Consider the following 25,688-nt stretch of genomic DNA (forward strand, 5'->3'; position numbering starts at 1 on the left):
CTAGGTTCAAACATATGTTCTCTGTTAAAGAAGATGCGAAGAACCTTAAATGGCACGTTGTCGGAAGAAAGTGAAATAATCTTCTTCGACACCTAGCTGATTCACCACAATGGAAGAAGATTGATGAAAAATTTCCAGAATTTGGTGCAGATCCAAGAAACTTAAGACTTGCACTTACAACTGATGGTATGAATCCTTATGGGAACTTGATTAGCAAACATAGTTCATGGCCAGTTATGTTGATGATATACAATCTTTCTCCTTCGTTGTGTATGAAGAGAAAATATGTGATGTTGCCCATGATGATATCGGGTCCTAGACAACCTGGAAATGACATTGATGTTTACTTAAAACCTTTAATTGATGATTTGAAATTGTTGTGGGAAGAAGGGGTGGAAGTGTTTGATTCACATGTTGAAGAACACTTCTGTTTGCGTGCAATGTTGTTTTGCACTATAAATGATTTCCCAGCGTATGGAAACTTGAGCGGTTATAGTGTTAAAGGTCATTTTGGATGTCCCATTTGTGAAGAAAACACTAGTTACCTTCAATTGAAGCATGGTCAGAAGACGGTATATACAAGACATTGGAAATTCCTTCCTCGTAATCACCCTTATCGTAGATTGAAAAAAACATTTAATAGAAGTGTTGAGGATGAGGTTGTGTGCAGACCCCGAAATGGTGAAGTGGTGTACAATGAAGTCAAAAACATTGACATTGTGTTTGGAAAACATCATAAAAGTACCTTTGCAAAAAACATTTGGAAGAAACGATCAATATTTTTTAATCTTTCATACTGGTGTAAACTTGATGTTAGACATTTTATTGATGTGATGCACGTTGAAAAAATGTTTGTATCAGTTCATCGGAACTTTATTAAACGTGAAAGGGAAGAGCAAAGACGGAATAAAAGCACGACAAGATTTGGCTGAAATGGGAATCCGATCTGAGTTACATCCACAGATAAAAGGAAGACGCACCTATCTTCCCCAGCCTGTCACACTCTTTCTAAAAAAGAAAAACAAAGTTTTTGTAACTCTTTAAGAAGTGTGAAGGTTCCACAAGGTTATTCTTCAAATATTAGTAACCTTGTTTCTATTCAAGAGTTAAAGTTAGTTGGTTTAAAGTCTCATGATTGTTCCAGTTGCCTCAAAGCACCCACATCCTATTGTTGGGTTGTTTTAAAAGATAACCTAGCAACTTCCATCTACTACAAGGCCATCTGATATTATTTCATCCTTACAACATTCTACTGATAGGTTGTTGCCATCGCCTCAATTGTCCTATCTAGTTTGGGCATATTCGAGGTTGGAAGGGGAGAAAGAGGCAGCCTAAATGCCATAACTCTACTCACATAAATAAAAGCCATCAATCTAACTAAAAAAAACTGACATATTAACCAAACACAACCAATTACACACAAGAGAAACTAAGCACACCCTAACCTATAGGGTTCCTAAGGAACAATTGTTCTAATACAAAAAATGTAACATCTCATTTTAATAGTATACAACTATTAAAAGAAATATCATATAGTTAATATTAAAGAACAAATAACTCAAAATATATAATGTTATTACAGTTATCCAAAGCATAACTATAATTTCAAAATATTTACAAAAGTTCTATACAACTAAGGCAATATTATACTGATTGATAATACAATAATTTTTTAACAAAAATTAGTCTATGCATAACAAAGACCACCCTAGACCTACACTGCAACACTACCATAATCCAACATTGGGTCAATTGCTACATCCTTATTTGCTCACACCATTAATGTGATCATTGCAAACAAAGAAAACACACAAATAAAAATAAACACATAATAAAGGGTAAACTAATGTGCAAAAAGGGAAAATCATACAATAATTTAGAGATATTATCACGCATAAAAATATCATTCATAACATGTAAGATACAAAAGACTCATATTAGACTTGACAAATTCAAAAACATGTATTGATTGATATCAGACTCTAGCGAGTTAAGCACTTGTGGTGGTGGAACAACTTGCCTACCCAAGCTGCTGATAACGGTTGATTTCACCGTTATTTGAGAGTAAAGTTTGATAACAATTGAACCCTTTTTGACTTAGAAGCTTGTTTGTTCTCTTGTTTTTATATTAATTTGATGAATAAGAGAGTTGAGGTTATACTTGAAGATTTTATCATTAAATTCCTTTGATTTTATAGGAAACTGGGATGAATTGGAAGAAGAGTTAAATGTCAAGAAGTTGGAACTCAGAAAGGACAGAAAGAGCACCAGAAGAGAAGGCTGCTAAAGGTCGTAGGATGCTTGGGCACCCTTTTTTGGGGCCCTCAGCGTAGGGGTCTCGCAGTCACGCTTGGGCGCCATTTTTGGGGCGCTGAGCGCCAATCTTCTGTAACGTTTCACGCCTGGGCGCCCTCCAAGGGACGTTAAGCGCCACTTCTTCGCAAGCTCGCTTGGGCGCCCCAAGTAGGGGTGTTGAGCGGTGTCAATGTTGGCCTGTGGCCCAATTCAACCCTATTTAAGGATTTGCTGGACCTAGAGAGAGTATCTTTTGACAGAATTAACACAAATGCAGATTTTTCCAACTCTTTGGAGGCAGAAGTGGATGCGGAAGCTCTCCTCTTCAGTTTTTAGGGTTTATCTTTCATTCTCATTCCATTGTTCATCTAGTTTCCCCATGACAAGGGGGACTAAGTTCAATTTGTTGTTGGGGGATAATGTAAGCTTGTGAACTCTCATGTATTTGAATTGATTCCAATTTATTTATGCTTCTTTCATTAATTGTTAGGATTATTCTTCTTTGCTCTATGCTTGTTATGTTTAACTCATTATGACATGATTACTGGTTTTCATGATATGGACACATACGGGGAAACCTAGATTTGGAGAATTTTATCCCAAAAACAGTATTGCCTAGACATAAGGATATGAGTTTTGGTTATCTTAAACTTCTAAGCGTAATGCAGAATTAATTGCTAGTGATACAAGACATTGTGATATAGTAATTAAGGATATGTTTTCTTCATCAAGACATCGGGTTTTAAGTAATTTAGAAAGTGATATTAACATTAATGAATAAGACGAATTCATATATGCATGAGAGTAAACAAGGTGAAATCTAAACCCCAACAACATATTCATCTCATATTTTCAATATCATCCATTCATCATTGTGTTTTCTTCAATTGATCAAAAGTGCATGCATATTTACTTTCTTGTTTTTACATTTAAAACTCTAAAATTTTTCTTCAAAGTCTTAATTAGTTAAGTAATTACATGATTGTCTAGTGTCGTGAGTCTCTTGGGAAACGATACTTAGTCTTACCATTTATTATTACTTGATACGATTCGGTATACTTGCCGATATCTTAACAGCTGCCATACACAAGGTTAGTTTGTTCACCATCTTTTGTCAATGTAAAGCCCCTAGACTAGGACCTCTTGCACCTCTCACCACATACATCACATCTCTCTACTTGAGATTGGATGATTATTACAACGACAAAATAACTTCTAATACGAAATCCATATATTAATACATAGACTATTTTAATTACCATTAATCCTCTTTGGATTTGTACCAACCATTCTCAAATCATATTATAAACCAACCATTGTTTTAATATTCACATAATCACAAACATTAAACACGTTATAAGATGTGTATGAAAGTTCTGTTAAAAATCTTATATTTTCGCTTATCTAGAATATATACTCCATCAATGAATAATTCCTGACAATACACTTGCCCAACAACCAAATAGCTTGTCTAACGAGAATATCACTAGAACTTACAAACATAAATTCTTATAAAAGTCACCCAACGAGTATATTCTAGTCTAACGACTCTCAAGTTAGTGAACTCTCTAACTTCGGTGTCGCATAGCAACTACCATGTCAGTATCCCTCTTACTTTGACTTCGCCCAATGAGTATATTCTTTCTTGGCGAGTCTGCGTAACTTTGCAAAACCTAATTTCTATATATTTATGTCATTTCAGCCCTATAAATAACTTTAACCACAATCATACATGCTAAAACATACCAATTATTAAATTATACATAATTCAATGATTTAATTCATCTCAATTGCAATTTCAACCATACCAATTTCAAAGTACAATGCATATAAACCAAATCAATCTTAACTCAACTCAACATATCATATTTCATTAGATAGCTCAATTATACAAACCAATTATCATACAAACATATCATCAGTAATTACAAGTTATCTATTAGTTAAAAGAATAATGCAATTAGTTTCCCTTACTTACAAGACACATGCTCAGGGAATTATAAAAACACCTCTAGACACATAAGAAGCCCTATATGCTCTTATAAACAACACAAACATGATCAGGGCATACTATTAGGACCACTAATCATCAAAGACTCATATAGAAGATCTAGACACCACTTGTGAACCAAGATGATTCACATGCATAGGAAGAACATCCAAACCAAGAAAAGAAACAGAAAACCAACTTACTCTATTGGAGAAACTGACTGAGTATAAGTGAAAAGCTTGCCTCTAGGAATCACCCTAGCGGGCTCCAATCTTCAAACATATGAGCATACCATTAAAAAATCTAGATAGAAGAAGGAGAGCTCTAAAAGAAAAAAATATTTTAAAGAGTTGATGTGTTTTTAAAATAATAAAACTGATTTATAAAAATTCTATTTATATCTTAAAATTTTATTATTAAAATAATTAAGTACGACCATTTTAAATATATTATCAGTTCTAAAACATAATTTTTTATACTCATGATAAAAGCAATTATTATAAATATTTCCTTTTTCCACAAATATTTAAACAAAATAAAATTGAACTTACTTTAAAAAAAACAAAATTATATTTTTATATAGCTACTCTACACTTTTGTTTCAACTTGTATATGTTAATTTTAACTTATACAGAGAACTCTTTAGTTATTTTTATCATTTAAAAGTAATATAAAGAAACTAATCTAAATAGGTCTTAAGATGTTTTAGACAATTTTCTCCTTAAAGATAAGAGGAAAAAAATAATGAAATGAATTCTTTTGTAAGTTAATTTATATATAAGATAAAAAAATTAAATATAGAAAACTAATCAGAGATAACTTATACAAATTAATATAATTTTAAATTGTGAAGAAATTCACTCCATTTTCTATAATTCTTTAGGAAAAATTTGTCTAAATAATTTTAGTGTTTATAAAGAAATGTATTCAAATAAATAAATGTTTATATCATGATTTTCTAATTTTTTTAAAATAATTTTAAATCAAAAATAACTGAAGGAGCATAATAAAATAAAAAGAAAAGAAAGGGGGAAAACACATAGGAAAATAAGGGGAAAAGAAAAGGTAAGTAGAAGGAAAATAAAGAGAAAAAGAGGAACCAAAAAGTCTTTCCGTCACTGAAAAATAAAATAAATAAAAACAAAGATACACCTACATACACACTTGGTTTTGGTTTTGTTCCTTCTTTCCCCATATTCCTAGTTCAGAATTCAGATTGATCAATTCAAACCCCATAGATCATACATACCCTCTCACAATCCTCATTGAACTCTCTTTACATCTCTCTTTCTTTCTTTCTTTCTTTCTTTATCTATGTTTATTTAGTGCCCTTTTGTTTTGCATCACCCAATCAATCACTGACCCCTCTTAGCTCCCTTCTCTTCATTGCCCACATATACTGTGTTCGCAAAGTTTGTGACTTTGTGTTGCGAAAATGAGCGGTGCGGGGTTTAGGGCTTCAATTCCGACCAGTGTGAGGAGGACGATCCAGAACATCAAGGAGATCACGGGCAATCACAGTGAAGAGGACATCTATGCAATGCTCAAGGAATGTTCCATGGATCCCAACGAGACCGCTCAGAAGCTTCTCCTTCAGGGTATCGTTTTTCTCCCCTCTTTAACTTTTGCGGATTTGATCTTGATCTTAATATCTGTGCTTGTGTGATCCGGGTGTTGGACTTTGCGTTTTCCCATCTGGGGTTCCTTTGTTTTATTTTTTATTTTTAATTTTTACCCCTTCTTTGTGATGAGGTGGGATGGGGGTCCTTGAATAATTGTGTTTGCCATGATGGGGTTTCACTGTTGAGATATTTTTATTAGGCTAAGAAGGGATTTTTTTTTTTTTTCAATTAACCCTTTTTGTTTCTCAGGGCCTTTAGCTTGACTTGTAGAAAGTTCAGTTTTTTGACGAAATTTTGAAGGGTTCGTTCACTTTGTACTCCGATATAATTGGTTAATTTGTTTAGATTATGGACTTGGTTGGCTCGGGTCAGAATGATTTAGAGTATATCATTTATTCATGTTCAACTCCACTGTCGGCTTCTTTATTAATGCATTAATCTGGTTGTTTTTAAGCTTGCACTGTCACTGTATCTGAGTTCATTTATTATTTCGTTTCGTTTGATGATTGGTTGGGTGGAGTTCAAAATGTGAGTTATTTAAGCAGGGAACTTGTTTTGGGTGTGTTGTGAGTGGTTGCTTTTGTATATCGGGTTTCTATAATTTGTGCAATTGGTGGTGTTGCGGAGTTTTCTGTAATGTATTGCCGTTCTTCTCAAGTTTTCTTTTTCCAAATACGTGGGTGGCATTTCAGAGCTATGTTTCTGTCAGCTAATAGTTTCAAGTTGACTTGAAACTGGATTCTTATGAAAGGATATTTTATTCTTTGGTAGGACAGTGGGTTTTAATTCTATTAATGTAGTTTTTTTTTCTTTGTGCAGTCAAGATTGTATTATTTTGGCCTTAAAATCTCACCTTTGTGCTTCGCTACTGCATGTCCTATTTCTAGTTTCTTATTCATTCTTATGATAAGTAGACTTTCCTTCTTGACAAGCTCATTTGGAATCTAAACCCCTTTTTGGGATGCTTAATGGGATTAATGCTGTTGGTTTGTTGCAGATTCAGTCTTCACATGGTTTTTCCATGTTTGTTGTTGTGTGTAAGGCTAGTTTGGAAATAGTTCTTAAGGCAATATTTTCTTGCAGTTGATGCAAAACTTTTTTTGCATTTTTATTCCTTTTTCAGGCTTTGAAAACTGTGTGGCAGATCACAGTTCAGTGCTATAACAAATAATGTTGACTGAATGAAAAACTTTAAAAAATTGTAAATTAACACAATTGATTGCTGTAGCTGTTTAAAACTTAAATAAGTTATTTGGAACTGGAATAGGGTAAATTGTAGGAATAGATAAAAATAGTAGTTACAGTTGAAAAAGATCAAGATTAACTAATTTTTTATTATTTGAAAGCATAACATTTAAAACTAAAATCATATTTAGCTTATTTATCACAACCACGGATTTTGTGAATCACCTCCAAATAGAAAGAAAGACATAAGAGAACAAAGAAAAACGGACTAGTAGTGAGACACCTGTATTACAAAGCTTCAGGTGGTCTCACCTTCTACATTGAAGGAAAGGGCCGCATGTGAAACAAAGGTACTGAGCTGGGTGTAGTACGGAATGGAGGGTTGATGGCCGTAGCAAGGTTGGAAGAGGGTAAAAATGATAACAGTTACTGGAGCTACGTATTCTGTGATTCGTTGGTTTCAGTGGATCTCGACTTTGTAATTTGGTGTAGCCCATTGGTGAAGATGGGTTATAACTAAGTTAAAAACAACAAATTTGGCTTCTTATGGAATAGAAGCAACTATGATTCTTGTTGAACCACACTATAGTTGTGCCCCATGCCACAGCAGTGAAGTTCATTGCAACAAGGATTAGAAATTAGAAGCAGCCAAGAGACGTTCTTATACGGTATTGCATGTAGTAGTGTCCATGAGACTGTCTGATGTTAAAAGCATGTGGTTTCAATGGATCAATTTATTGCTATGTGAAGTTTGAAGTTCTTATTTGTCTGTTTTATTTGTCTGTTTTATTTGTCTACATATTGGGTTGGGTAAATATTAAGTGGGGAATATTTTTTGTAGACTATTATCAGTTTTATTTTTTATGAATGGTTGATTTTTTATGTATTTGATTGGCCTGTAGATGTGTGGTGTTGATCTTTGGAAACACTGTTTAGAAATTAAGTTTACGCTATTTTAATTGTTTCCTCGTTTTGTTATTGGTCGAAGTGTGAAGTTTCATGTTATCATCATCTTGCATGTAACGGTACGTTTCCATTCATGTGTTGTTTTGTAATGTCATGTTGAAGTAGCTCGGGCAGTGTTTTTGCATCTCTGGAGTTGTTGAATCAATCCTGAATTCTTTTCTTTTTTATTGCCTATCATGCACGCATGATATTGGTTCTGAACTTCTGATGTCAACTTTTAATGGATCCATATATTCTTATTGTTCTTACCTTAACATGAATGATTTATTTGACAGACACATTTCACGAGGTCAAGAGAAAGAAAGACCGAAGAAAGGAGGTAAGATATTTTTGTCAGTAATGTCCTTTAATAATGCATTACTAATTGGTTTGCATGGTTGATTGTTGATTTTTCTGATTATAAGAATAAGGAGCTGATCATAATGAAGACTATGTAGATTTTATATGTATTATTAGGAATGGTTTTATTATTCCCATATCATATCTTTGCTATTAGAGCATATCAAATGCCCTTTATTTATTGCATAGATTCCTTTCTCAATATAAATAAAGCACCCGTGCTTTCTCAGAGACATATGGTCTCAATTTAATGTTTCTCTCTTCCCTAGAGTTTAGCATAGTATTAGGGCGGGCCTATTCTAGCAATATCTCTTGGATCTATTGTGCCACCCTCCTGTATTCCCATGTTCAAGGTATCTTGCCTTAGCATGAGGGTGTGTGTTGGAGATTTTATATCTCAAAGAATACATGCTCTTGACATTCTAGAAGAAATAAGGATGATAAATGCTAAGCATGTGGACACGTCAATGGATCCAAGTGTCAAACTTGTACCTGATCTAGGAGAACTGTATTATGATTGTCTAAGAGATACACAAGGTTAGTTGGTAAGGTAAATTACCTCATTGTGACTCCCCTGACATTGAATTTGTAGTGAATGCAGTAAGTCTATTTTTAGACTCTCATTTTCAAGACCATTGAGATGCATTTGTATGAATCTTAAAGTATATTAAGAAGAGTCTTGGAAAAGGTCTCATTTATGAAGATAAAGGAATTTCTCAAATTGTTGAATATTTTGACACCGATTGGGAAGGGTCACCAAGCAATGGATGCTCCACTTTAGGGTACTACGTTCTTGTTTGAGGTAATTTATGTCGTGAAAAAGTGGAAAACTAAATGTGGCGAGATCAAGTGCAGAAGCAAAACATAAGGCAATGACATTAGTCATTAGCTCATATAACTAAAACAATTCCTCAAAGCGTTTAAATTTGAAGAATGTTCCCAATACACCTTGTATGTGAGCTAAACAACATTACACATTGCATTTAATCTTGTCTTTCATGAGAGAACCATACATATTGAGGTGGATTGTCATTTCATAAGAGAAAAATTGGAGTCTAGAGACATTGCCACCAAATCTGTCAACTTTAATGAACAATTGGTTGATGTATTCACCAAGTCTGTGTGAGAACCGAGGCTCGATTATACTTATAGCAAGCTGTGCACATACGACTTATATGCTCTAACTTGAACGAGAGAGTTATAATTATTCAAATAAGAAGTTGATCTTTTATATAACCAAGAATATCTAGATTATATCTGTATTATTAGGAATGTTTTTATTTATTCTTGTATCATATCTTTGTTATTAAATGATACCAAATCTCTTCTATTTATTGTGTTGAATCCTTTTTCTTAATATTAATAAAGCATCCATCTTGTCTTAGAGATCCATCGCATGACTCAAAGTTTTCCTTAAGAACCTTCTTATACTTAATTAAAAAGCAAGCCTCTTTCTCTTTTTAGAATGAATATATTTTACAAATAAAAAAAATGTTATTTCACTATATTATATGAAACCTTTTAAAATGTAGTTATTTGACATTTATATTTGTGCTTAAAGGAACCAGTTCTGTGTATATTTTAATGAACTATAATTTAAACCCTCTGTTTAATGGTGACATTTTCAAAATATGGAGTGCTTTCTCTGTAGTTTCTCCTTCATTCAAATGCAGTGCAAGTACTTATTAGCATTTCCATTTTCATCATGTAATTATTAAAATTATAAAAAAATATCTTTTGCACACTAGTAGCTAATGTAGTCCTTTGTCTTATTGCTACCTTTGCCTCTGTTTTCTTGTACCTTTTCAATTGATTTGATGTACTATCCACCTCCTGTTCATTTGCAAACAGCCTATTAGCGCATTTATATATCCCTTCTTAGCTATTGGACAATTTTCAATTCTGGGATTGTCATAGATGAATTGAGTATTTAAATAATGACTTGCTCAACGAATGCTGAAGATGACATTTATATATGATACAAATTATAGCTAAAATTACCTTGTACTCGGCTTTGTTTCCCTTGTGTTGAAAGAGAGATAAATAGATGGAAAATATACTGAAAACTGTGTATGGACTACACTACAGACTCCATTTTATACTAGCTGATTAGAATAAATACAAATGATTATAGGATATTTTATTTCTATATACATGATATGCTTAAAAATCATATTCTAATAAATATGATTCTGATAAGATATTCCTAATTATAAAGATCCTAACTAATCATTTCACAAGGAAATAAATCAAAATATAAAAGAACTAATCCTAAGAAATCATCAAAGATACTCTAGTATCAAGATAATATCTTTAGATATTTACTGTCTTTCTACACTCCTCCATAAGAGGATGTTTACTGAGCGTTAGCTTGTTACAAGAAAATAATTCACTGCCCTGCAAGTTCAATGTTTAAAAACATAAAAATCAAAATTGACTGAAAAAAATGGTTGGAGAAACAACTCTGGGATTTGGGACAAAGTTGAGGCCTTTGCATTTGGAATAAAGTTGGGACTTGTGAGTTTAGAAAATAGTTGGGGTCATTGCAGGAATTACTAGGACCAATGCTTTTGGCAGTAGTTGGAGCTAGTGCATCTAGCAACTAGTTGGGGACAGTGAATTTAGGGAAAAACCAGGACCAATGCATTATGGAAAAAGTTGAGGCCAGGGCATTTAGGTTACCCATCAGGGTTATTGCATCTGGGGAAAATCTGGGGTCAATTCATCTGAGAAAACACCTGGATCAGTGTATCTAGGTAAAAGTATAGGCCAGTGCATCTGAGAAAAGTCAAGGCCAATGCATCTGGGAAAAGCAAAGGCCTGTGCATTTGGGGAAAAGGTCAGGACCATTGCCTCTAAGAAAAGGTCGGGGGTAGAACATATAGGGAAAAGGCAGCAATTGCATTTGGAACTAAGCCGAGGTCTGTGCATCTAGAACAAAGTTGGGTTGGGTCTAATGCATCTGGGAAGAAGTTGGAACCAATGCTTTTGGAACAGTCAGGGCCAATGCATTTGAAAGGTGGCAAACATAGGGTCTGTCAATGGAAAAGTTGGCAACCATGAATGACAACTATAAATTAGAGTGGCAAATGAAATTAGCATATACTGGAAAAGTGATAGTCATGCTGGAACTAAGATACCCAACGGAAGAGGTGACTAATTGGAGTTCCACATAAATGCTCTTCACCTACATAGAATCTGTTGGATGATTCACAAAATTTGATCAAGGTTCTGTTCTTCTTATCTGTCTACATATGGAAATAATTGAACATATTTTCTCTGTACATAGTGACCCTTCAATAGTTTCTTCACATACTCCAACTTTTCTTATAAGGAGGAGATAAACTCACTCATGACAGCTCGGAACCTTGTAGGTGTCAGCTACAATTTCTAATAACCTAATCCATTAAGTCGAAGTTCTTTGAGCACGCACACTCCAATAAAATCAATTCTATTCCTGTGAAGCAATCACCTCCTATACTGAGTTCTTCTTGCTCTGGCCTCCTTTTTACAAGCATAATTTATGCTTGTTTTCCTCTTAGCATTTCCTAATTTGACAGTTTATTTTTTAATAACAAAATATCCATGGTGTCACTGGCATTTTTTGGCTTTGTCTGGTAATGACATATGGTCACATGATGCTGCCAGTCTTGTTCCATTTCAAATATTCAAATTTTTTTTCACCTCTTCCTAATCCTCCTCCTCATTTTGTTGAGGCTCAATCAAAGTATGCCCCTTCTCAACTTTCTTCGTTACATTGGCTTGTTTCAGTATATTTTTTACTTCGTAGTGTTCATTCTGGCAAGGTTGATGACATAACAGAGAAGTAGAACAGAGCTGAAACAGTTGTGGGTAAACCAGAACAACGATGAAATAATTGGAAATTAGCCAAAAGAGTGATGGGTCTTCCGCTAGTGTAGATATTGATTTTGTTTCTTGTTATTGCATATCTTCTTTATTATAAATAAGAATACCCGTGTTTACCAACCACAGAATTCATCATTTCCCTCTTCTCAACATGGTACCAGAGTGATACCAACCTCCCTGATCTGTTTTGTCACCACTCCTTTCATCAAGGTATCATGAGTCTAAGGAGAAATAAACCCAAATCCCTGTTCACTGTTCATAGGTGTAAATGTCTTAGAAACTGTTTATTTTCCAGTGTATGTTTTTTCCTACTGTATCTGTTCATGTCCGATGCATTGTTCACTGCCAGTGTACTGTTCGCAGGAGACAATTTTCCATTGAGCTTTTTTTGGTTGGCATTACTTGTCACTAGCTATGTTTTTATGAAGATTTTATTTTCAGGGGATTTTTTTCTGTCCAATGTCATTGCTCACCACCAGTGTTTTTCTAACGAGCTTTTTCTAGCCAGCAACCCGCCACCATTGGCACTGCCTTGTGTGATGAGCATTTTTTCTCATTGATAGTTGCTATACCCTTTGACCATTTTTGGTCTTCCAGTCGTTGTCATGTCCTGAGCACTTTTTTCTTGCTGACAATCGCTGTGTCCGTTGTGCACTTTTACTTTTTGGCAGCCGTTGTGACCTCTGAGCAATTTTGCTCTCTGGCAGCCAACATATCCTCTGAGCTTTTTTTTTTTCTTTTTGGCAATCGTCAGGTCCTCTAATCATTTTTCCTTTCTGGAGGCCACTGTGTACACTGAGCAATATTTTGCTTTTTAGCAGCTGCAATGTCATCTACCCATTTTTATTCTTTGGCAGCCACTGTGACCTCTGTCTGACACTGACAATTTTAACAAGCTTGACCATTATACACATGCTTTAGCTTGAACGGGAGTGTTGAAAGGAATATTGAAGATTGATTGTCACTTCGACATGTAGAAAGTCTATGAGAAATATCTATTAGCTTTGTTATTATTTACTGACAGCTCCAATAACCAGTTGACTGTCATGTTCTCTAAGTCTCTCAAGGTCTTTTGTTGAGGACATTTTGTACGAGCTTGTTTCATATAATACATATGGTCCAACTTGAGTGGGAGAGTTAGAGATGTGATTTGATTATGTTAGAGATATGATTGAATTACATTAAAAAGGAAGACATGATATTATTCAACAGGGAAATATCTTATTGAACATTTCACTTTATTAGATCTTGATTTTGTTCCTTGTTATTGTATCTGTTCTTTATTATAAATAAGGATACCTGTGTGTGTACACACCATATCGTATTCATCATATGGCTTCTCGGTTTCACTTTTCTCCACATGGTACCAGAGCAGTCTTCCTTGACTTGTTTTGTCATTAATTCTTTCAACATCTAGAGATGAAGATCAGACAGCACCACTGAAAACTGGTCAGAACAGAGATGGAATGCCATAAACAAGCAAGAAACAGCTTTGTGCCACCAAAACATGCTGGATGAGCTGTTTATTTGTTAGATATGGTATGTATAGGTTCTACATTGGGGCGTGTGAATGTGAAGGGAACGGATATCCGGGACCATTAAATAATAAGGAGACGTAATCCTAAGATCCTTGAAAGCATTAAATGGTACATTTTCTCGGTCAAATTCTGCTTTATGCCTGCTGAAGCAATAGTGGCCATGATGAAGGTGGCTGCATTTTGTGGGGCTACAGGCACAAAATTGTGCTCTATTTACAACTTAATTTTATTAGCTAATGTTATATTCACTAGAGGAATCAGCCCCTTAATTAGAGCACTGATTGAATTTACTCGGTACTAATCATACATATGTTTGAAACACTCCCGCTATGCAGCAATCTTGTTGGAGCATTTTTCTTCTGTGTTTGAAACATTCCTGTTTAAGACTTCTGTTCCCCAATTGCAGGAGAGAGCATACTTCTATGTGTTTTAGAGTTTGTCTCTTGTTTGCTATGTGTTGTGCCTCTTTTCATTTACCTGTACTGTAATTATTTTCAATATTTATTAATCACTTAATGTATTTTGCTAACTCTATTCTTGTTTATGATTTTACAGAATCTTAACAATAGAGAATCTGTGGAGCCACGCTGGAGGCCTGGCACCCAAGGGCGCGGAGCTAGGGGTGGTCGGGCAAATTTTTCACCTCATAATGTATCGCATGGTGAATAACCATTCTCAACTACGATATATTTGAGGGTTTCTTTATTTTTCCTGTTAGATAAGCCCCTTCTGTTGTCAGCTAAAATAGTTTTTGCTTTGACTATTTTAGGTTCTGTATTTCTAGCAGTATTATAAATGGGTAGATGAGTCTGATCTGAATATTTTGTAATATCATCTGGCTGTTTTCTGTCACATTATTTCAAACTAATGGTCATGCTGAATGTCTTCAAAGTTGTTACCTGGCCCTTTATATTTATACCTTGTACCTTAGATGAAAATTTTCTTTATTTGTATACCTTGTACCTTAGATGAAAAATTGGTGTTATATCTGCATTCTAGTCTCAATTTGAAAACAAAATAGATATTATTATGTTGTCCATCCAGTGCACCTAAATTAATAGTGTTTTATGGACCTTTTGTCAGATGCTGGTGGTGGCAAGAATTCTGGTACAGGAAAAGATAATGGAACTCATCAAGCCAGTGTGAAAGTTGTGCCACCTATGGCAGGTTCTCAAGAGACAACATCTAAAGAAAAAAATCCAGGAACAAGGTAACAATTAAATATTTTTGTCTTGTGATGATAACTATCATTACTATTCTCTATTAATTATCTTACTGCTATTTGAATTAAAATTCTTGTGCTTTTGGTTCAAATTATATAACTAATAACTATGCATGTTCTTTTCAGCTCTGTACCCATTAATGCAAATGGTCCAACAAGTGTAATTTCTGGAACTATTAGTGGCTCAAGTCCTTCCCCTTCATCTACTGGAACTGGAGACAGATTGGGTCCATCTTCTGGTGATATAAATAATTTGAACAGTACTTCTCCTTCTGATAGTTCAGGTAAAGTTGCGGGAATTGCTTCTGGAAGCGGATCAATTCTTTCTTCCAGTATCCACCCAGGATCTGGACCAGCATCTTCATCGGCTGCCTATTTCTCTTCTTCAGACCCTGTACTGGTTCCATCTGATGATTTATGGTTTCCTGGTGCGGCTGGTGCAATTAAACGTGAAATGGGAAACCAACACCCTCCGGTGGAATCGAGTGTTGTTAACTCGGCCAAAAACAAATTAACTGCTGGTTAGAATATTTAATTTTTTATTTCATAATGTGTTGGTTTAAAGGTTCTCCAATGTAATTAATTAACAAAGAATTTTTGCTCCGTTAACCTATGCCAGCTTCTGAGAGTGGTGGCTCTTCTGTGCAAGGAAAGATTCAAGGCAAATCCCAGGTAGCAGCAAAGAATCATGTTGCTGAGATGTCACCCATTTCATCAATTGTAACTCATAGTAGCCCTTCAACTAGTAGACCTTCTTCTAATTACAGTACGCGATCACAACAATTAATTGGCTCTCAAAAAGGTAATTTATATCTCTGCTGTTCAAACAGTACATTTTTGTATCATGCGTAATCCTTGGATTAGATGCATAACACATATACATGTTTTATGAGTGAGCCTTATGTTTATTCTTCTGTTGCTGTTGTCCTCCTGGTCCCACAATCTTCTCCAGCAAAATATGCCACCTCTGGCAAGGGACCCATCTCTGTAGGATGGATAATTTGGTTCTCTTGCATGAATTTACTGTTCCCAAGTTGCTGTTTTTTTGTTTCCATCTCTTTGACTGTTGATCACTTTTCTTTCTCAGTTCTCTTTGCCTCTATATTCTAAGATCTGATATTTTCTCTCTTCCTGTATTTTGAGTCTATTTTTTCTGCCTCAGTTCTCTCTGCACCGTATGTTCTCTGACTTCTTGTTCCTTCCTCTTATACCTCTGATAAGTGGATTTTTTTATCTTTATTCCGCAGTTTTTTACTATACTTTTTTGTAAATATCACTCTGTATTGCTGCTGTCATTCTATGCATCCCCCATAGTCTGCATTGAGGTACATATTGTTATGATATGATTTGGGCTTTGCCATCCACCATTAATAACATTCATTAGAATATTAATATTTATGTTAGAATGTATATAAACTATATTTGTTCTGTTTAGTTAGAATCATTACTTAATAATTATTAGGCACAAATTATTTTGTCATCTAAGATTACTTCTAATTGATTGTAAGTCAATAAACACTGAAAAATCAGAACATGTTTCTACAATGTAGGCTAACAGTTTCTGTCTGATTCTCTCGAGTATTGAAATTTTGGAGATTTATATTTTTGTTTTGTCGAGTAAGTAGTTTCATACTTATTTAGAAGTAATTATTTAACTGTTGTTTTTTCTCATAAAAAAATGTTAAAGCGGCACATACTGTTCGGTCTACATAGCTATCCTCATATTGTGGGACAAGGCTTGTTGTTCTTCATGTTCTAGAAATTTTATCATGATATTATTGTAGCTTGATTACATTTATGAAGAAAAACTCCTACGCATTGCAGGCACTGTGATGCATACTGTTGTACATATTATGTTGTGGAAGTTGTTACATGATTGTAAAGACTGTCATTATTCATTACCCTGCTATTCTGATGTATTTTCTGTTGCATGTACGGTTTTAATTTCAAGAAATTAGTAGATGCGTATTTGTATAGATTTGTGTGGATATGCTGGTGGTGGTGAGCTTACTTATAAAGTTTTTCTTGCTGTAGCCTTTTCTGATGATTGATTAAATTTTTCTCCCACTGGTGCCAATTACTCATTGCACTTGATCCCATTTGGTGGGAATTTAACTTGTATGTTACAGACTTTTGGTTGTCTTGCACTAGATTTATAATTAGTTTCTGTTTCCAACAGCTGGTACCAATAAGGAGTGGAAACCAAAACCAACACACTCGAATAATCAGGGTTCTGGACCTGCTAGTGCGCCTGAGGCTCCTATTTCAGTTGGCCCAATTGGGCAACCACAATCTGCATCTAGTGTCCTTAACTCTGAAGAAGCTACTTCAAAACTTCAGAGGAAGCTGGAGGATTTTCATCTTCCGCAGCGTCAACATGTTATACTTCCAAACCATATCATTGTGCCTGATTCTGAAAAGAACAAGTTTAGCTTTGGAAGTTTGGGAGTTGCTTTTGGAGTTAATACACCATATGTTAGTAGCCTGGAAAGTGAAAAGAGTTCTACACCCGTTTCTGAAACTTCTCAGACTATTGAAGAAACTGTGGAGGAACAGGAGTCAAGGTACCTACCAGTGACCAGCCTAAATATTATTTTCCTTCCATTCACTTTTGGAGTTATAATGATATTTATAAGAGCCTAGATATTACTTCAATCCTTTTTGCTGTGTTTTTTCTCCACAACAAGTACCTTATGTTTCAGTTTTCACCACTATTGTCTTTAGTTTTTTGTGGAAAACATTTGGACATAATTTTCAGTACTTATCCATTTTGTTGTGACAAATCTTTTCATTTAAACCGACAGTCAAAATGCTGTGATTAATTCTGAAGTTGGAGATTATCCTGACCAGCCACAATCACCCACTAATGGAGCCGAAAAGTTGTCATCCATTGAGGTTGATGGCTCATCCAGTGCTATTCAAGAGTATAATGAGTCCAAGCAAGACACTGCTTTGCCATCAGGAGGGCATCAGTACTCAGGGGTGCTTACTTCTCCGAACTACAGTTTTGGTTTTGTGCCGCCAATGTTGGGTACTCAACTTACACCGTTTGACAATTCTGAGTCTCAAACACGTGATGCTTCCCGGCTTCCAAGTTTTATCGTGAGCCTACTTACTTGTATACATTTTTGTTCACTGTTTAATTTATTATGCCTTTTTTGTTTCTTAAAAAGCTTGATTGTTATCTTACTATAGGTTCATCAACAATTGGATCCAACTAGTTACTATGCCCAGTTTTACCGCACAGGTGCTGATAGTGATGGTCGGCTTTCTCCTTTTTCTTCTGCTGGGACGAACACCAAGTACAATGGCAATGTTACAGTGCTTCCGGCTCCAACTTCTCAATCTCCTCAAGAGGTTTGCACTGATTTTGTTGCTATTCAAATTAATTTCTGAACATTCATATAAAATGTTGACTTATGCTTCAAATTTGGAAAATCCTGTTTTTTATTGCACACTACCTGTATTACTTGGATTTCATTTGTAATCGTGTATCTATTTTATGCACATTTAGTACCATAGTCTGATTACTCAGAATTTCATACAAATAATGTTATTTTCTTAATTGATATTATGTAAAGTATGTGCTCGATAGCATCCATTTCTCAATTGATATTTTAGTAAATAGTTTTATGTCTAACTTAACCTTACAAAACCAGTTTGTAAGATGAGGATTGCTCTTCATTTATATATTATAATCTGACTTTGTTCCTAGTGGATATGAGATCTCCAACACGCTCCTTGATGCTGCGAAATGAACATCTGGAACGTGGGATTTGATATTTATAGGTGGTCTAATAGGAGCCCACTGATGTTGGCATAATAGTCCCAAAGAACTTGAGTGGGATAAGCTCCAAATGATTTTGATATGGGTTTATGCCTAATTGAACCTAAAGATTGCACCTCATTTACATATTATAATCTAACCTTATTCCTAGGTGATGTGGGATCTCTAACAAGTGCAAATATTTGATCATTTATTCAAACACTTTTTAGGTTTGGTGAATCTTAAAATTAGAGAGTAGGTTTGGGCTTCTATATTTGATTCATCGGAATTTTCTTGCATGTACCTCTTATGCTATGCTTTACATTTCCTGTTCATTTGCACAATTTCCTCCTATAGTCAATTAAAATGATTTTAAAGGTGGAATTGAATTGATCATAGGCATAGGCGTGAAGTCAGGAAAAAATTGTGAATAGAGGAACGGAAGTTGGCAAAGTAGAACCTGCTTATTTCTATATTTTCTGCCAAACTCTTAATTTAATATTACTTGTATGATGAAATTAATCAGAGTGGGAGTGAAGTTAGGAAATGTTAAGAATAGGATGTCATTATTCACAAGCTGTCTCCTGGTACTTTAGCCTTTGGAAAATTGGTGCTTGACATAGTAATAGAGTATCACCATCTTATATCACTTCATCCTGGTACTATTCCGCTGCTAAGTGACCTAAAATCTTGAACTCCTCTCACATGGTATCCCAGGCTATTGTGATCCTATTCTCCCGAAAGAAACTGAACTTTAGCACTAGATGGTCATCAAGCCTAAATGACTAATGTTATGTTATGGTTAACCCCCACCTAAGAACTTCAACATTTGGTAGCGATAGTGCTTGACAAGACGTCTCACTAAATTGGAAAGACAATTGTTGGAGATCCCATCCCACATGAGCTAGTAAAATGACTAAAATATAGTTTATATTCCTATTTTTTACTATTGAGTCAAAATCCAATTTAAAATGCTATTGGAGCCTATTCTAGCTGACAAATATCAGACTGCCCATAGATGTCAAGTTCTTCAATTTTCACACTTGAGATGTTAATTTTTTAGTGTGTATCAACGATTTTGGAACGAGAGAAAACATAGTAAAGACTAACCGAAAGAGAATTGATTATGATTGCTCTAAATGAGAAACAAGATACAAGCTGAGCTATATAGGCTGAAGAAAAGGCTACAGCAGAAACACACTAATCATGGCAGAAAAGCAGAAAACAAAAAGAGAAAAAAAAAGATAACTAGCTAACATCAAGTGAAAAATGAATGTTTACATCTATATCTCTAATACCCCCTTAAACTCAAGGGGAAGGATTTTTACAGACAATCCTGAACGTTGAGTTTGAGCCTGAGAAGTTCAAAACAGTTAGAAGAAAGATGCTTGGTAAGAATATCTGGCCATTGATCCAAGATAGGAATATGGTAAACTTCGGATAACACTTGATCATAAATTCAGAAAACATCAATCTCCATGTGCTTTGTTCTAGAGTGAAAAATAGGGTTGTGTGCTATAGCAACAACTCTTTGATTGTCGCAGAGCATGACAGGATTGAGTAAGAAATTTATAATTCTTTCAGAAGAGTGAAAAACAGGGTTGTGTGACAGTGACAATGATATCATCAACATATACCAATAGGTGAACAATATGAGAGATACGCTGATATGTAAATAGGGAAGGATTACATATGCTGGAACGGAAACCAAGCTGCAACAGAGTTGTGGCGATTTTGTCAAACCATTGTCTATTTACTTGTTTTAGGCCATAAATGGCTGTATTAAGTCTGCAGACCAGAGATTTGTGAGGCCTCAAATCCAGGATGTTGGACCATACACGCAGTTTCTTCAAGAGTGCCATTGAGAAAGGGATTATTAATATCCAAACGAAACAAATCCCATCCATTGGATAAAGCAACAATATGAACAATTCTGATGGTAATAGGTTTGATAACAAGATAAAAGGTCTTACGAAAATCAAACCCGTGAACTTGATCAAATCCCTTGGCAACTAATCTAGCTTTATATTTGTTGGCAGAGTTCCATCAACATTTTCTTTTACCTGAAAAACCCATGTACTACCAAATTGTTTTTCGTCATCTGGGAGAGGCTTCCGTGTTCACCACAGCCATGCCAAAATCCATTGATTATGTTTCATTCGACATGTAGAAGATCTACCCCATTGGAAAGGAGCATCATATTCAAACTGGCTGTGGTTCTTGTCTTTCATAGTCTATGGGGATCCTGACAAAACAGCTCTGATACTGTATCTGATTTTTTAGTATGAGAGAAAATATGAACAAAAAGAGAATGGATTATTATTGCACTAAATGAGAAAGAATATAAATTCTTAGCATATATAAGCTCAAAAGAGGTTACAGGAGTAACTCACTAGTCATGGCAGAAAAGCAGGAAAAGAAAAAAGCAGATAACTAACCAATATCCGGTTGAATTACTGAATGTTTGCCTTCGTATCTCTAATTGTGGGTTGTGTTGGAGGACAACCCACACTAGTGTTGTAAGATTGAGTTAAACCTAAATTTAAACATTAGTTAGAGCAATCATTTGCCCTCGACTGCTATAAAATGATGCTTCTGTTACTTGTTAGATGGTTTTATTAGAAATGAATTGAACTTGACTGAACCCAAAAAGCTAGCTCAAGCTAGGACGATTGCAAAGCATTGTAAGCACCGTTTTCACCATATTCTTAGCCATTTAGGGACATCTTAACACCCTTCTCATATTCAGGACTGATTAACTACAGCATGAAGTTTGGAAGATTGGATATTTATAGTTGACCTTGTATAAATACTAGGTATACTTTGATATCATGTTAGAAATGAATCAAGCCTAAGACAAACCCAACACCTAGCTCAGGGAGGTTGTCCAAGCCCTGTGAAGATCGTTTTGGCCATAGCTGATGTCGGACATGCTAACCAATTTAGTATGCATACAACATTCTTGTGCTTTTATTTGACTATGTACATCTTCTTATCTATGTTGTCTATATTTGAACAAGGGCTCTTCTTTCTGTGTTGGCCATTTACTTTTTCTTCACACCTAAAAATTAGTCGGGGTTTTCTTTTCCTGGTGATGCTGGCAAAAACTGACTTCATAATTTATAGTTCTAATACTATTAAAATATTGTTTTTAACAATGTAAGAAAATTGTATCACTTTAGAAAGTCACACCCTTTTAAGAAGTTGACTTTAAGTCTAACTCAACCCCACAAAACCAGGTTGTAAAGTGAAGTTTGTATCTATTTATATATTATAAATTGGACTTCTCTCTAGTCCATGTGGGACTTCCAACTCATTCTCCTCAAGTCGAGTCGAGGTATATACATCTATAGCGTGGAACTAAACATTAATGGATGGTTTGATAGTGGCCAATAGTGGGTGGAACAATATGTCTAATAAACAACAAACCTCACTGGACTCTAATACCATGTTAAGAAGTGAATTTTAAACTTAACTTAATTTCACAAGACCGGCTTGTAAGGTGAGATATACACCTATTTATATACTATAAATTGGTCTTATTTTTACTCAACGTGGGACTTTCAACATATCCAATTATTAAATTCGAAAACATTTGTGTTTTTTACCATTATATTGGTGCAAAGGTTATGAAAATTTTATGCCTTTTAATGTTTATTTGCAGGGAGGTGTCTTGTCCAGCGCAGGTCCAGCACCACTTGTGACTCAAGCTGCCGGGCTGATGCAAAGCTCAATAGCTGTTACCCAACAGCCTGTCCCTGTCTTCCGACCCAGTGGGGTGCATATATCCCATTACCCTCCTAATTACATTCCTTATGGGCCCTATTTTTCACCATTTTACGTCTCACCTCCAGCAATCCACCAATTTTTGGGTAATGGTGCATTTCCTCAACAACCACAGGCCGGCTCTGTATATCCCCCTCCCCCAGCTGTGGCTCCTACAGGAATGAAATATCCTCTTCCTCAATTCAAACCCGGGGCAAATGCTGCAAACCCAACTCACCTTGTAATGCCAAGTGCCTATGGTGTATATGGCTCCTCTGCTGCTGGTTACAATCATAATTCTGCAGCAGCTGCAGGGAATTCTACCTCCAATGAAGATCTTGGTTCATCTCAGTTCAAGGAAAGTAATGTATACCTCAGTGGACAGCAGGTTAGTTTATTTCAACCCTTATACCAAAGTTTATTTTTTTGGTTAAGAACTTCAATACCTTTTTATTTGAATTGTCAGACTAACTACCATATATACATAGAAATTCAGTTAAGTATAGCTGGTTTAACCCCAGGTCAAGACAGTTATGAAAAGCATATGTCACAGTTTACTACTGTAATAAACTTGTGCTTTAATTTTGGTACCTGAAGACCTAGAGACTAGATGATAATTATGTTCTGAATTTCCACTGCAGACCGAAGGTTCAGCAGTATGGGTGGCTGCACCTGGCCGAGACATTACCAGTATGCCTACTAGTACATTCTACAACCTCCCACCTCAGGGTCAGCATGTGACTTTTGCCCCAACTCAGGCTGGCCATGGCACCTTTGCGGGCATCTATCACCCTGCACAAGCAGTGACGGCAGCAACAGTTCATCCACTGCTACAACAATCCCAGACAATGGCTGGAGGAGTTGATATGGTAGGTCCTGGAGGAAACGTTTATCAGCAGCCTCAGCATGCACAAATCAATTGGCCGAGCAATTACTGAGGCCTGGAGTCAGTCTTCCTGACAGCTAAATTAGATAATTGAGTCCTATCTGGGGAAAATTTTTGAGGAATGCCAAAATATGGTTGGATTTCTATGAGGACAACATGGCAATTGGCTACATTTGAGTGTAAAAAAGCTGGAAAATTTGCCAATATGATCTTCTGATTGCTTGGATTGAGGACATATGAAGGGTAGGACACCTGTAACCGATATTGACCGTTAAAGTTAGATGAGGTAGAAACATATGCAGGCCTTCTCTTTTTTACTCCTGCTATTTTGTGTTACCATTAATACCTTTTCATAGCTCCAAGCTTTCCCTTCCCTATCTTTTGTTGAGGTCCTTGAACTCTGTTAAGAGTATTGTTGAGTGATGATGAGAAATGTCCATTCTTTCTTTTTAGTTTGGTTTATAGGGCTTGGAAGGTTTAGGTTGGTGGGGAAAGCTTTTCTGGTGCCCCTTGTCTTACCTGTAAAGTGAATTTTGATAGCAAGAAAATCATTTACTTAAGCTGTTGTATTGCTATGGGCAAAGTGAAAGTGTCAATTGTTTTCATCTAACTAATATTGTTTGTCATGTCATGGTTTACAGAAAAAAGTTTGTTTAAGACTAAGCAACTCTTGTGCAACTCATTCTAATACTAGAGATTCTGGATTCTATGTTGTATTCTAAATCTGAAGAATGCCATTGTTTGGAACTTGCATTGCATCCAAAGTTTTGTAGGATTCTGTCCATTGCTTCAGTAATGTACTCATAGCTATGGGTGTCATGGTGAAATTAAATGATTTGGAACATTTCTACCTACCATGTATCAATGTGACATTTGGGAAAGAAAATGTCGATGTAGGACTGCGAAATATTCACGTGAAAACATTTCTGCTTTTATACCTATTAGAATTGAGTTTAATAAAGAACGCATTTGAATGGGGATTGATTAAACTCCTGATTTTTTTTTTCTTTCGCTAATTCATATTGATGGATTTATTAAAGAGGGAAAATACTAGAAACTTTCAGAAAACACCGATTAAATATTATCTTTTACTTGAATATTAGTTTGCTCATTTTATCTATTATAAGGATGTATAAATAAACTATTTTTTTTCTTTTATCATGTTTTCTGTAACATCCCAAAATACAGTAATAACCATAATCAGAATTAATTACATTCAACAGTAAAACAGTGCAGTCTTTACATAAAGATACGGGGTTCAAACAGCCGAACGACTTAAAGTATAGAATTGCATACAAATACAGCAGTAACAGGAGTTTAGAGACGAACGGTTTACAAAACTTTAACCGAACGTTCCAAGTAAGACTAAAAGACTAACAAAATGAAAACCTAGCGAGCGCTCTAAGGCTCGGCTTTAACTTCTACTTCAACCAAATTAGCGTCTTCCAAATTTTCTTCTTCTAGCATTTCTTCAAGAGACGCACCTCCATCTGCTCACATCCACACGGATGATCATTGCAATAACAGGACGAACGTACAAATACGATAGATAACACAAGGAAAACGAAAGGGTAAGCTTATGTAATTTAATTTATACATCAACATATACAATAAACATTTCATTCCACACAAGCACATAATTTAACATATAACATCATCCAAAATCTATATATATACTAGACCGACCGTCCGGACTGTATGAATCTGTGTAGTTACAAGCGTCCTTGCACCCGAGTGATGTAGTAACTGGGATACACTCAACAGCTGCCACTCGAGGATAGTCCGTTCTTACGTCGCCCATGTTAACTTATGGACTAAGGACCTCCTGCCGTTCCCACACATGACATACTCCCTCTACATGAGGATGAGTACTCACGGAACATAAAGATGGACAGCAAGTCTTAACTTATCCACAGTCATACTTTACTAAATTTAATATTCAATATATGTAAGAGTCGTTCCTCCCTGGAACGCTTGTTCAAATTCCATAATCGTATAACCATTCAATATAGTGTTCACACTTCAACATCTTATAATTTATCATCATCTTTATCTTCAGTTTTGAAAGTATAAAATAACGAACGTTCATACTTCTGAAGAACGAAGACGAACGCTAAAGACTAGATTTAGCAGACTCGTTGCCAAACAGAATAAGTTGACACATACTTATATGACGAACGTCACTGCTACTCGAATCAGTTGAATGAATCGACTCTTAGAGATATACAATCAATGTTCAGAATAATT

The 25,688-nt window shown here is 35.3% G+C and overlaps 1 protein-coding gene across 1 annotated transcript; it reads left to right on the plus strand.

Annotated features, from left to right (window-relative positions):
- Positions 1 to 5,441: 5,441 nt before the first annotated feature.
- On the plus strand, positions 5,442 to 24,001 carry LOC124830940 (flocculation protein (DUF1296)). Its single transcript, XM_047304808.2, has 11 exons — positions 5,442 to 5,883; positions 8,334 to 8,377; positions 14,358 to 14,463; positions 14,886 to 15,012; positions 15,151 to 15,545; positions 15,644 to 15,826; positions 17,204 to 17,588; positions 17,829 to 18,126; positions 18,220 to 18,381; positions 22,455 to 22,943; positions 23,197 to 24,001. Exons 1-11 carry the CDS (start codon positions 5,721 to 5,723, stop codon positions 23,491 to 23,493), a joined length of 2,649 nt encoding a protein of 882 aa, XP_047160764.1. The 5' UTR covers positions 5,442 to 5,720; the 3' UTR covers positions 23,494 to 24,001.
- The last annotated feature ends 1,687 nt before the right edge of the window (positions 24,002 to 25,688 follow it).

Source organism: Vigna umbellata, chromosome 1 (assembly GCF_029865625.1).
Source record: "Vigna umbellata cultivar VRB3 chromosome 1, Vumbellata_1.0, whole genome shotgun sequence".
In the NCBI taxonomy this organism is placed as follows: Eukaryota; Viridiplantae; Streptophyta; class Magnoliopsida; order Fabales; family Fabaceae; genus Vigna; species Vigna umbellata.

Coding starts and splice junctions, on each gene's coding strand:
- LOC124830940 (XM_047304808.2), top strand. CDS start 5,721: ATGAGCGGTGCGGGGTTTAGGGCTTCAATTCCGACCAGTGTGAGGAGG. Junction 5,884..8,333: donor TCAGAAGCTTCTCCTTCAGG/GTATCGTTTTTC, acceptor TTTATTTGACAG/ACACATTTCACGAGGTCAAG. Junction 22,944..23,196: donor TATACCTCAGTGGACAGCAG/GTTAGTTTATTT, acceptor TTTCCACTGCAG/ACCGAAGGTTCAGCAGTATG.